The sequence below is a fragment of the Ambystoma mexicanum genome, chromosome 3p (genome assembly GCF_040938575.1).
Source record: "Ambystoma mexicanum isolate Mex_15411 chromosome 3p, UKY_AmexF1_1, whole genome shotgun sequence".
Lineage (NCBI taxonomy): Eukaryota > Metazoa > Chordata > Amphibia > Caudata > Ambystomatidae > Ambystoma > Ambystoma mexicanum.
The window spans coordinates 1,249,412,866-1,249,425,177 of NC_090925.1; the positions used below are offsets into that span (position 1 = coordinate 1,249,412,866).

General features: G+C 49.4%; 1 protein-coding gene across 1 annotated transcript in view; it reads left to right on the plus strand.

The window, feature by feature from the left end:
* Nucleotides 1-12,312, plus strand: part of GUCY2C (guanylate cyclase 2C) — a 484,448-nt gene that overhangs the window by 306,473 nt on the left and 165,663 nt on the right. The window contains exon 11 of the mRNA XM_069650287.1: nt 10,848-10,980. Coding sequence (XP_069506388.1) covers nt 10,848-10,980 — 133 coding nt within the window. The remainder of the gene's footprint in view (nt 1-10,847; nt 10,981-12,312) is intronic.

A 12,312-nucleotide genomic window follows, 5' to 3' on the forward strand; every position in this document is an offset into this window, starting at 1 on the left:
CACCATGAGGTGATGCTTTCTCAATCTTCCTAATCCATATTATGTCACACCTTATCTATTTGTACCTTTACACTTGATGTAGCCCCCCACACCATGAGGTGAGGCTTTGCCAATCTGTGCATCCTTATTATTTCACATCTTACCTATTTGTACCTGTACACTTGATGTAGCCCCCCTGCACCATGAGGTGATGCTTTCCCAATCTGCGCATGCATATTATTTTGCATTTTACCTATTTCTACCTGTACATTTGATCTAGCCCCCGCACCATGAGATGAGGTGTTCCTAATCTGTGCATCCATATTATGTTGCATCTTACCTATTTGTACCTGTACACTTGATGTAGCCCTCCGCACCATGAGGTGAGGCTTCACTAGTCTGTATACACTCACCTATTCTGCCTGTAACTAATATGTGTAACCTTGTACCTCTCTAATGTACTATGCATTTCTGTAACTATCGCCTAGATGCCTCTGGGTTTTGTGTGCTGAAATGAATGCAAAAAATAAATAAATAAAATAAGTAGGTATGAAAGACAGATAAATGAATCTGTCAATACATATGATAAGCCTGGAGGAGCATTCCATAAAATATTTAGGAATACACCTCTGCAGTGCCTTAAATACCCTATATACTTTAAAATACAGCCCCAAGCTACAGACACTGAAGGCGGATCTGACCAGATGGAGTGAGCTTTCTATTTCCCTACCTGACAGGATGACTGCCTTTACAATGAACCTGTTGCCAAGGCTCCTCTTTCCCTTTGTGATGCTCACAGTGGTGGTATCTTTCGTTTTAGACATTCATTACAAAAAATGTGATGTTTTTTGGGGAACGGAAAACATGCATGTATTGGCAGGGTCATAGATTTCACGTTCCGGACATGGGTGGATGTGGATTCCCAGAGTTGTACAGCTATTATACATCATATCAGCTATGAACTTTCCTGCAACGTATGGGAGGTGCTTGTAGGACATACTGTACTTTTTTTAGGGGATTGGGGTACACAACCAAAAGAAGGTAGTGACTATTTGTGGTTACCAGGGAAAGGTATCCCATGAAGGATTCAAACATCCTGGGAGTTTTTTGGGATGTCTAGAGAGAGAGACGGTGGAGCTAATAAACATCTTTCTACATGGGTATCACCATTGAGTTCCCAAAGGAGCTATCCCATAGATCTTGGCAAAGTGGACATCCACGTCTAGACGGGAACGAATATAACACTCATGTGGAGATTTGAGAGATGATATGGAGTTTTCATTGTTCCAAAATTCCCCTTCATGCCCCATACTTGCCACTCGGTGCATGTCCCGGGAAGGAGCAGCTGCTACACATCTCCTCAGCTCATGTGACTGCTTTGTTACAAATGCGATCTCTCGTCCCATGGGATTCATTGAACGCTGTGATTTTCCCATTACATCCAACAGAAGGGAGGTTTTCACATCTGCAGGATGAAAAGAATGCACTTTGTGATATTAAATTCAACAGATTAACTGTTTGTGCCTAAACAACTATGAATCTGATGTGGGATAAAAGAGCATCTTCAACAGAAAACGGAGTAGGCAGCTATTTTGGGAGATCTAGCAACTTTGTACTGGGAAACGTATCCCAAGTTGTCTAATTAGCTCATTACAAGTAATTATTCCAGTAAAATCAGAAAGATCATCATTTATGTTTTGCGTAAATTAAAGTAGAACACAAGTCAGAGCCAGAAAGTTGAATTGTAGCCAAAAACTGGAATCTAAAATTGAGCAAGAGAACAGCAAAGCCAAACAAGATTGGCAATATAAAGGATCAGGGTACATGTCAATACAGATAAATGAGCTGAATGTGCAAGTTGAGGTATCTCAGAAAAAAATGAAAAGATGCGTAATATGACTACTGCAGCAAATATAGAATTAGAAAGATTAAACGTTCGAAAAGTGTAATGAAGCGCGTGGTGAAATGCAACCCGTTACAAGTCTTTCGTGTTCGAAGATAGATGGAATGCAAGAGAGAACATATACAAGGGTAGGAATGAACGCACAATGCTACACACACACACACACACCAGGATGCGAAGGGGCTGAAAGTACTGCAAGAAATCGCAAAGAGACATATGATGTATAACTCATAGAGAATGGGCATCTGACATAAACAGAGCAATACTAGTGCTTGCAGCAAAACACCAAGACCTTACTAAAGACCAAAATTGCATGCCAGCCTAAAATCACATTACATTAAGCTCCCTCACCATACACCACCCCCACATCAAGACCAGTACCATTACTGGAACTGTTAAAGGCCTGACTCTAGCTCAATCCGATAGCCGGTGAAGAGATGTCTCCTACCCTCCTACGCCTCGCAGTAGAACTCTCAGCTTATCTCACCTGATGATATTGGTGATATTACCTGACACCAATGTAAATATGTACATAGTGTGAAGAATCCTGCGGATCCTTCACTAAAACACTGCCTAAAGTCTCCTCCCAGGTGGCCAGTGGAGGGCAGACGCTTCCTGATCCCAACTCAGGGGGTGGTCTACTAAGGGAGGATCACCTGGGTAGAGACAGGGCCCAGGGTAGTGAGAAGATTCCGTGAAATGAGACACTGGCCCTCATTACGACCCTGGCGGAAAGCGACTGACCGGAGCGCCACAGCGTAAATAGCGTTTCCGCCATTGCACGAAGGAGCAAAGTGCGGCCCATTCCGACCCATCGGGCACGAGCACCACGGCATGGCGGAAGTGCAAAGTCCGCGATGGCGGAAATGACCCCAAAACGGCCCACACCGCCGCCGTACGGCGCCCTAGGTGCAATACCGCCACCCCTCTTAGCGGTCACCGCAGTGTGCGCCTACCGGAAAGTACGGTGCCCGGAAATATACGGAAACGGAAGCTAAAACATGGGCCCGGAACGGGAAACATCCCGGCGTACACCTATAAATACACTAAAACCACACAACCACTAAAATCACAACCCTGAAACACACCCCAACCCGTCAACCACCCTAGCGAAACCAAGAAAAATGGGAAAAGTAGCGAAGAAAGCGTGCGACCGCAAGCGGCAGGTCCACTTCTCCCGTGAAGAACTCACCGTGCTAACAGAGACCCTCCAGGAGAATGCTGCCGTCGTCTTCTGCACGCAAATGACCAGGACGGCACTTGCAAACAAGAAGGCCATATGGGCTCTGGTGGCACAGCGGGTAAGTGCGGTGGGGACCGCACCCCGCACCCCACAGCAATGCCGCAAGCGATGGGACGACCTGCGGATACGCGTCCGCAGCATACTCTCTGCCAACCGCAACATTGCCACAGCCACCGGGGGAGGTCCTGAATCACCCATCAAGTTGACCCCCTGGGAAGAAATCTGTGCCTCCACCATCGGAATGGAGAGCATAGAGGGAGTCGGAGGGATGGAGAAAGGAGTGCAGACATCCGAAGATTCAGGTAGGTGGGCCAGATAAAACAATGCCAAATCCACACAGTCCATCCATGTGAAGTACCATGCGTCCACATAGTGCAACAGAAACACATGTCCAGGAGAACGTCCACACACATCGGCCTGATAGCGCACTTTAAAACTCACAATAAATACATAAATAATTAAAAACCCCTAATACACGCACTACACGTGCAGCAGGCACACCCTAACTGCAGGCTGCCAAACAACTGCACCCTCACTCCACACACAAATCAAAGCACCTCCAAGGCCCCGACCCAAATCACCCTCAGGTACCACCCCAATGCATGTGATACAATGCCATTCCAATTCCCACAGACCCATCAATAACCCTCGCCCTCCTTTACTCCACCACAGGGTCCGATCCAAACGACGAGCTACAGGACACCCCTACCAGCACACCTGCAAAGAGGGCCAAGACCAACGGCCAGAGACCCTCCACCTCAGCTGCACGCATCAAGACACGGCAGCAGCACAAATCAGGTGGCAGCACAGAGGAGGGAACATCAACAGGCACCCCAGCAGCCAGCATGCCCACAACACCACCACCACAGGTCCCCCCAATGGATGCCACAGAAGGCACTGCCTCTGGTGGCAGCAGCACCATAGGTGACACCCCATTGATGGCAGCATGCCCGGACACAGAAAACGGGGATGCCGAAGTCAGATCCATCCATGACCTGTCCCAATCCCCCTGTCTGTCCCATCCCGTACAACATGAGGATACCACGCAGGGGCACCCACAAGACGACGACTGGCCATCCCCCACAAGCCCTGTGGCAAGGCAACATGAGGACAACAGCCCCTCTGTGACACCCCCGCAAATGGCCATGGCCCAGCAGAGGCAACAGTCCCTCGACCAGTTGATCGAACAACAGCAGCAACTGGCCACGCTCCTCAAGGACCATGCTGATGAATGTGGGGCCACTAAGGCAGACATAGAAACATCAACTGAGACACTTAGGGCACAAATCGAGAGTAGCACCGAGAGCCTGAGAGTCCAAATGGAGAGTAGCACCGAGAGCCTGAGAGTCCAAATGGAGAGAAGCACCGAGAGCCTCAGGGGGGAACTGCATGCGACGGCCAAGGACGTATGTGCCGAACTTGCCGCAGTGCGCCGTGTGCTCACTGAGCTCTCGCAAACCCTTAGGGACATGCATGGACGTGAGCAGGCAGACACATCATCCGTTGCAAGTTCCGTCCAGGGCAGCCCCCAACGTAGATCTGGAAGGAACCTGCGCTCCACAGGCAGGGGTGCCCCTGATACCCGCAGAGGGGGCATGCAATAGCGACAGCCCACTGACAATGAGCATCTTTGGACACTGGTGTTCGGGGGGGAGGTAGGAGGGTGGAGGGGGTGTGTTGGGCTCACTTGGGTGGCGGGTCGATAGGGTGTTCAACATGACCTCACATATGCCATAAAAAGTGCACGATCAACCAATGAGATGTGTGGACATTGATCTTTGTGTACTAGGCCATCATAGGCGTACAGTCCATATTGTGCATGTCCCAGACACACGCAGTGCCACGAGTCCCGTGTCCATGTATCAGCCACCAGGCGTGAGTGCTAGAAGCATACATCAATGAGATGCTGACGAATGTCACGGGCCTCCGGTGCCTCGCAGACTCCATGAGGTGCTGCCACATCCCCACCCTCATCATGACCATCTTCAGGTGCTTGCAGTTCTGCGTCAGGGGGCATGGGCACATTTCTACGTACGCACATGTTGTGGAGCATGACACATGCCATCACCATCTTTGCAACCTTCTCATGGCGGTACAGGAGTGCCCCGCCAGACCTGCTGAGGCAGCGGAAACGGCCCTTCAGTAGGCCGAATGCCTGTTCTATGACTACACGGGTACGTGAGTGGGCATGGTTGTAGTCCTCCTCATGCTGGTCCCGTGGGTTCCGGACTGGTGTGAGGAGCCATCTCTTCAGTGGATATCCAGCATCACCTGTATGTGGACGAGAAACGTATGATGTGGAATGCCATTGATACGTACGCACACCCCCCCCCCCCTTCCTGCCAGGTCATTGCCAATTCACATACCCCACATCATCATGCATGTAATGAGACTCACCGAGTAGCCAGGATCTGTTCCCTGCGTGTCGCTCCATGTAGCGTGGTATTGTAGAGTTCCTCAAGACCATAGAATCATGGGTTGATCCAGGGAATCGGGCACAACAATGTGTAATGATCCTGTTGGAGTCACACACCATTTGTACATTCAGGGAATGAAATTGTTTTCGGTTGCGGTACTGGGCCTCCATGGCATGTGGGACGACCAATTCAACATGGGTGCAGTCGATGGCACCAATGCAACCCGGTATGCCGGCAAGTGCATGGAATCCCACTTTCGTGTTTGTAATTTCCTGCTCCGAGCGTGGTAGGGAGATGTAGTCGTCTGCGTGCTGCAGGAGGGCATCGAGCACTTGCAATAGTGTCCGTGAGAACAGTGGCTGAGAAATGCCATGCAACTGTCCGACTGTGTGCTGGTAGGTGCCTGTGGCCAGGAAGTGGAGTACAGACACCACCTTCAGTAGGGGTGGGATGGCGGTTGGGCTATCTATCATGCTGACAAGGTCAGCCTGTGTCATGTCCACAATGGCGGCTATGGTGTCCCGGTCCAGACGGTAGAGGGTGTGGATCTGCTCATCAGTGAGGTTGAACGGATGTGCTCGGAGGCGTGGGATTGCGGGCTGCCTGCGTGGTGGTAGTGGCTGTGCTGGTGGGCCTTGCTGGCCCTGCCTTGGCCTCCTCCTCCTCCTGCGTCTCCTCCGTGCTGCTGGTTGTAGTTGGTGTTCGTCTTCTTCTTGGAGTTGGAGCACTTGCAGTGCTATCAGGTCCCCCAGGGCCAACATCGCGAGTCCTGCCGGTAGCATTTCGGTGTGGTTGTGGGAGGAGACTGGCTGTGCAATTTATGTGTTTTCAGGCTGTATGGCCTCCACCTGTGGTGATTCATTCCACCTGTGCAAACTGCTCTCCCCTTTGGCCGAGCACGTCACGCGCACAACGCTGCAATTCGGGGAATGGTATCTTGCTATTGCTATCATGTATTTGTACCCGATGGCCGTGTAAGATTGGTTGATATGTTCATTCTGCTGTGGTCCCATTGTTTCCCATACTATCTTTGCAGTCGCGAACAGACTTGTGAAGGGTCAGTGGAACGTAGTACTCGAGTAACGGTGGGCCCTCATGCATCACTGTACCGAGTTGCAACGACGGGCGGGGCGTCCCATTCGTGGGTGAAGGCAGTTGCCATTTTCACACACAGCCGCACTCGATGGAATAATTAGTGATTTCAAACGGCCACAGATGCCTTTCCGACGTGGTGTTGCAAATGAGGAATTCGAAGGGCGGCGCTTTCGGTTTCCAGCTAGCGGCGAGGAGATGCCCACAGGTCTGACTGCAAATATAACGTTCTATTGTTCAATGTCCTTGAGACAGGGCCCATGGCGAGGGAGCAATGATTGATATGAATAGATTGGGATGCGCAATAGCTACGTGGGCGATGAGGCCGGCCGTTCCCAAATACATGTTACTTCACAACACTGGAATTACGGGCTGGGGCACTGTGGATTTTGCAGGCTGCATAACGCACAGACTCAATGGATGTTTCTAATGTTATGTGAGTAATTATTCAGGCGTTTTGATCCCGGGATGAGGGAATGATGAATGGATGCATGGGCAGGTGATTTGATACAGAGTTTGCCATGTACAGGGCTTCTTGGGATCTATCCGCCTCCCCTACGCTATGTGATGCAGGGCTGCCATAGTGGGACCATCGTCTATCTGGCCTTGTTGAGCCCTCCCTGTCTCGAGGCGCCCTCAGACACTTGTGTCCATGCACGTTAACATTCCCATCTGATGGATTCTGTTTTGACAGACGCATGCACAGGTACACTCGTTTGTGATGGTGTTTGCACCTCGATATAGATGGTTATGAGTCGCAAGTGGTTTTGGGGTGGTGATGATCCTTTTGAGTGGGCTAGCATGCATATGGCTGTGGATTTCGTGTGATCATTGAAGTGAGTTGTTCGAATGTAGTTCTGATGGCCATTCTGTTCTTTTTCTTTTCTTTTGGTTGACAGGTATCTCCTCCCCTTTTGCCACTGCCATCTGTATGCCACTCCTGCAGATGGATTTTACTCCCGACACCTGCTGCTTCGTGTTAATCAGTGGAGCAGCATTACGGTCTTATGGGACGATCGCCAATGGCCCACATGCCCTTACGCAGTACTGGTGGCTCGGAGCAACATTTCGGCCTTTCAGCTGGACTAGTGCCTCCCCATTGGGACGGCCCTGCGGTTCTGTGCGCTTCCATGTTGCCTTTTCGTACGTGAATGTGGCTCTGTGTACCATGGGGGAACAGGGCGACACACAAGTAGTGGCTGGTCATTTCTTGCGGATGCAGCCCACAATGGTGATTAGTGTTTTGGAGTTCATGGCCTGATGGCTGTATGGGCTTGGTGACTTTGATGTGCATAAATTTCTATTCTGATTTGGCCCGTGTAGCGTTTTTCTTTGCAAGTGATGTGGCATATGCCTATTTGGGGGGCGATGTATTGTGAGGAGATCTGCATTGGGTTCCAGCTTCGGGGTTTAGTTGCGTGGTACTGTACTGGGCGCGTTTGCCTGCTAAGCCCGTGAGGTCAGGGATGGGGGCTGCCTATATGACAGTTTGAATGTTGTCATGCTCAGGGGCGGGGGATTGGGTTTTGTGTAACAGATGCCGGTCAGCCAGGTGGACTGGTGGAATGATGTGATTTTCGGAATATTGCTGGTCACAGGTGCCTGTGTTTGCGTGCGTTTCTTGGTGGGGGACTGTGGTCATGTCCATTGTGATGGCTTCTGTATTCGTGCCATCTGTGCCCTGCAGCTCCCATTGGCCCCTCTTGTGTTTCATTTGTTCGTTGGCATGCATGGGTGACTTGTACATTTCAATGGTTGCATTGTGACTTCATTGCACCTACGGGGAGTTGTACTTTGTGGGCAGGGAGCGGTGTACAGGCACTCAGTGGGGCCGTTTACGGTTGATTCGCGATGCCGTACTTCTCGCCATGGCGGAATGGTACATTACGCCATGCCTGATGGCGTTAGGTACATGTCCGCTAGGGTCGGAATTGGCGTACCCTTGCGCCATGGTGGTGTTTGCGGTTTGGCATGGCGCGCGCGCGCGTGCTTGGTGCAGTTAGCGTTGGCGTTCACTACGGTGTCGCTAATGGCTTCGTACTTTGCGGTGACGGGTCATAGTCGCACCGAGCGCTATTCGATGGCGGTATTGCATTTCCGCCATCGTTTTTCGATTTCCGCCAGGGTCGTAATGAGGGCCACAGTATAAAAGGGATGCTCTTAACACCATGCCAGAACAGGTTATGACTTTTTGTCAGTTTAACATCTCTCAACCTCCTAGTAAATTCTGCAGGTGATTGGAACTAAAGCTTGCTCGCCATAGTGATCCAATCCTGGTTCTTGAAAGAAGTTAACTTTGCCCTTTTTACATCATACCCAAAGTGCTTTGCTCCAGAGGAAGTGGAGGGAGCAGGAAGGACAGAGGCAGAGATAACCTCCTCTGTGCAGGGCCTTCTTGTTTACTCTGACCCCAACCACCTTCTCTTCACTCGGGGAACAAAGGCCTTTAGAAATGCAGCACCCTATTGTGAGGCTACTCCTTTTGAATGGGTGTGCTCCTTTGATGTCTCTGCCCAGGACAGCTGCCTGTTGTGCAGCTGTGTCTGGCGGAGGGTGTGACCTGCCATCACAAAGAGTTCAAAGACAAGGCATGACCATTCAAGTTCCTGCCCTGTCAGGCTAGAACACACAACACCTTCCACAGCTGAGCTTGGCTCACAGGAGCTGATACATGCGTGATATCAAATTGGATGTGGCTGTAATGATCATGTGTAGTGCCATGCATCATGCCGTAACTTGGGCATTGCTTATATTTAAAGATGATCCTGCCACCAGTTTTGAATACATACGATCATCATAGTTTTGTTACAGGGGCTTATATCTTAAATGCAGCCCCTGCACAGATGAGACTTGGCTGTCACTACAGTTGTCAAATGGGCAACTGTGACCTCTGAACCTGCTCTGATGCAGCGGTACCTGAAGTGGTAATGCCCCCCCCCCTGCAAGGGGCTTATTGCTATTAGGACCCCGCCCTGTAAGACCGGGGTACTGAAAGCATTTTTGTTTCTGTTCCAAAATGCTGGCATTTCGGAACAGATTTTTTTTTTCAAAAAAATAGCTGCCGGGGAAGGGAAAACAAAGTCTGTTTTCCCTTTCCATGGCGGCCATTGAAAAAAGTAAACAAAAAAAGTCCGCCATGGAAATGGGAGAAGGGACTAGATCTAGTCCCTTCTTCCTTTCCATGACGGCCTGTCGCAGATCGGGATCGGGTACACTAGGGACAGTAGTGTTTCTAGCGCTTACGCTCCCGGAATTGACTTAAAAGTAGCTAAGTCGGGGTTAGGGGTGGGAAGGGAACACTGTGGATGGGGGGCAGAGAGAGGGGGAGGGGGACCGCACTTACCTTGTTCCCCGGCGTGGGAAGATGGCGGCCTCCAGCCATGAGGCGGCTTGGAGCTGGGGGATTACCGCTGGTAATTCCCCCCATTCCGAGCCTTCTCATTGGCTGAGAGGCTGACCGCCCACCGGCTACTAATACAGAATAGAACCTCTGACATCATGGAGCTGGTCACTTGAGAGTTCCACAATGAACAGTTGAGACAGGCCTGACTTGAATGACCGATGATCTGTCTATTTATCTTAGTATTTGAACTTGCTTACTGCATGCTGCGACTAGAGGTTTTCTGTACTTGAATAAACAGCCCTACGTGAAGAACTGGCTACTTGTCATCATTTGCATGTGAACCTCGGCTATAATAGCATGCTGCTAGGGGGCTTCCTCGCGTTATCAGTAAGAGGCCCACTGAGCAAGAACGATGATGGTTATCACTTACAAGGGATCTCGGAGGCACTTGAAGCACGCCCCCTGACTTTGTCATCTGCATTGGCTCCCACTTAAGTGCTACATTTAGCTCATGTTGACTGCTTTTGCCTTTAATGCTCAGCAGGGATTTGCTATCCATATTGAAGAGCTTGAGTCACACACCCAACTATTGAGTACTACAAATTCCGGCTGCCAGAAGAGTACCTACACTTTGCATCATAGTAGGACTCATCATTTTGCACTTAGCGGGGCACCTCTCGAGAGTGCTGTCCTTGGTTTGCAAAGATTTCAGATTTGAGGAAGGCTACCTCCAAGGTTTATCAGTTTACATGAACCTACAATTTCTTCACCTGCATATTACTAGATACAGATAATTATGCAGCTGTAGCTAGTGCTTTGAAATGCCTATACACTAACATAATGAAACCACTATTTCTCTTCCACGCCCAGGGAATGTCTTACCTCCATTCCAGCAAAACCGAGGTTCATGGGCGTCTGAAGTCTACCAGCTGTGTGGTGGACAGTCGCCTGGTGGTGAAGATCACAGATTTTGGCTGCAATACCATTTTGCCCTGGAAAAGAGGTAATGTATTATAGGGAATACCTATCATCTCATTGATGAGTTCCCTCTGGAGTCAGGGAGTCAGGAATGATGGATCATGGGGAGGGTAAGAAACAGGTAGGCAGAATTATTTGAGGAACTGGGAGGGGTATGTGAACTAAGGTGGAGTAGAATGACATAAGCCTACAGTCTAAACACACCTCAATACAAAGAGCCCACCCCATTCCTAGAAATCTGGAGCTGGCAAAATCACTACATGTCTCGTGAGTGAACCACCCAAACAGGAAAAAACAATCAGTAAGTGGGGATGTTTACCTCCAGCTGATTCATTTCTAAACTGACCTGGCCTCGTAGAAAACCTTAGGTTTAGCAGGATGAACCACAGATAACATCACTGCCAAGTCCACCAAGGAATTCCTGATCCCCAGCATCTTCCACTACTGAACGACAGAAGACACACCGGTCCGGCAATAAGAGGTTCCTTTGCCTCTCCAGGCATATATATTTGATTCTCAGTGCCTTTTAATGGAATTCCGGATCTATGAATCCTCACATTTTTCAATTTATTTTGCTGAATGATAGTCTTTCTGAAATGTTTCTTGCCGATGTTACCACTAATTTGCTGGGAAAAGCAGGGGGAGACCCCTCATTCCTCCTGTCCACTATATCCCCTACGTCTATATGCCTAACCCAAACTTACCATTTATATTTTAGCAGTAAACAAATAGCAGTAAAAAAATCTGCAAAATTAATTTGCCCTAAAATGTAATTCGGCAAAAATGGGTAACACCTGAATTCATCCAAGGCATTCAGTTCCCTACGAACCATATCTACCTTCAGCAACCACTCTCAATGCTACAGCCCTCTGTGATGGAAGTTGAATGCCACCTCACCAATTTCCTGCAACTCCACAGTTGTCACCTTGATGGACAGCAAAGTCTCACTCGGCCGTTCAGGCCCAATTGTTGACAGAACATCATTGACTCTCATGTGTTCCCCCCATCTAAAGTTTGTAGGAGCTTCCAATTCCTGTTACGTAGCCCAATCATGTACCATCTTATTCTTGATCGCCTGCAGTATTTTATAGCCATATTTTGATGCAGGCTTCATTCCTCTCCTTGATTTCCAAGCATGATTCCATTCAGATGACTGACCTTTCAAGTTTGTCCGTCATCAGGTGAAGTGCAGTGATTGCCACTTCAGCATCATGGGACCCTGAGCAATATTCATTCCTGGTGGCATCTATCTGTCCTCTTTGGTTGCACCCTTTGTGGATTGGGAGCATAGGGCATGTAAAGCCTACTGTCCTTATTACTTTTATCCACCTCAGTTATGGCTCACTGATGCATCTCT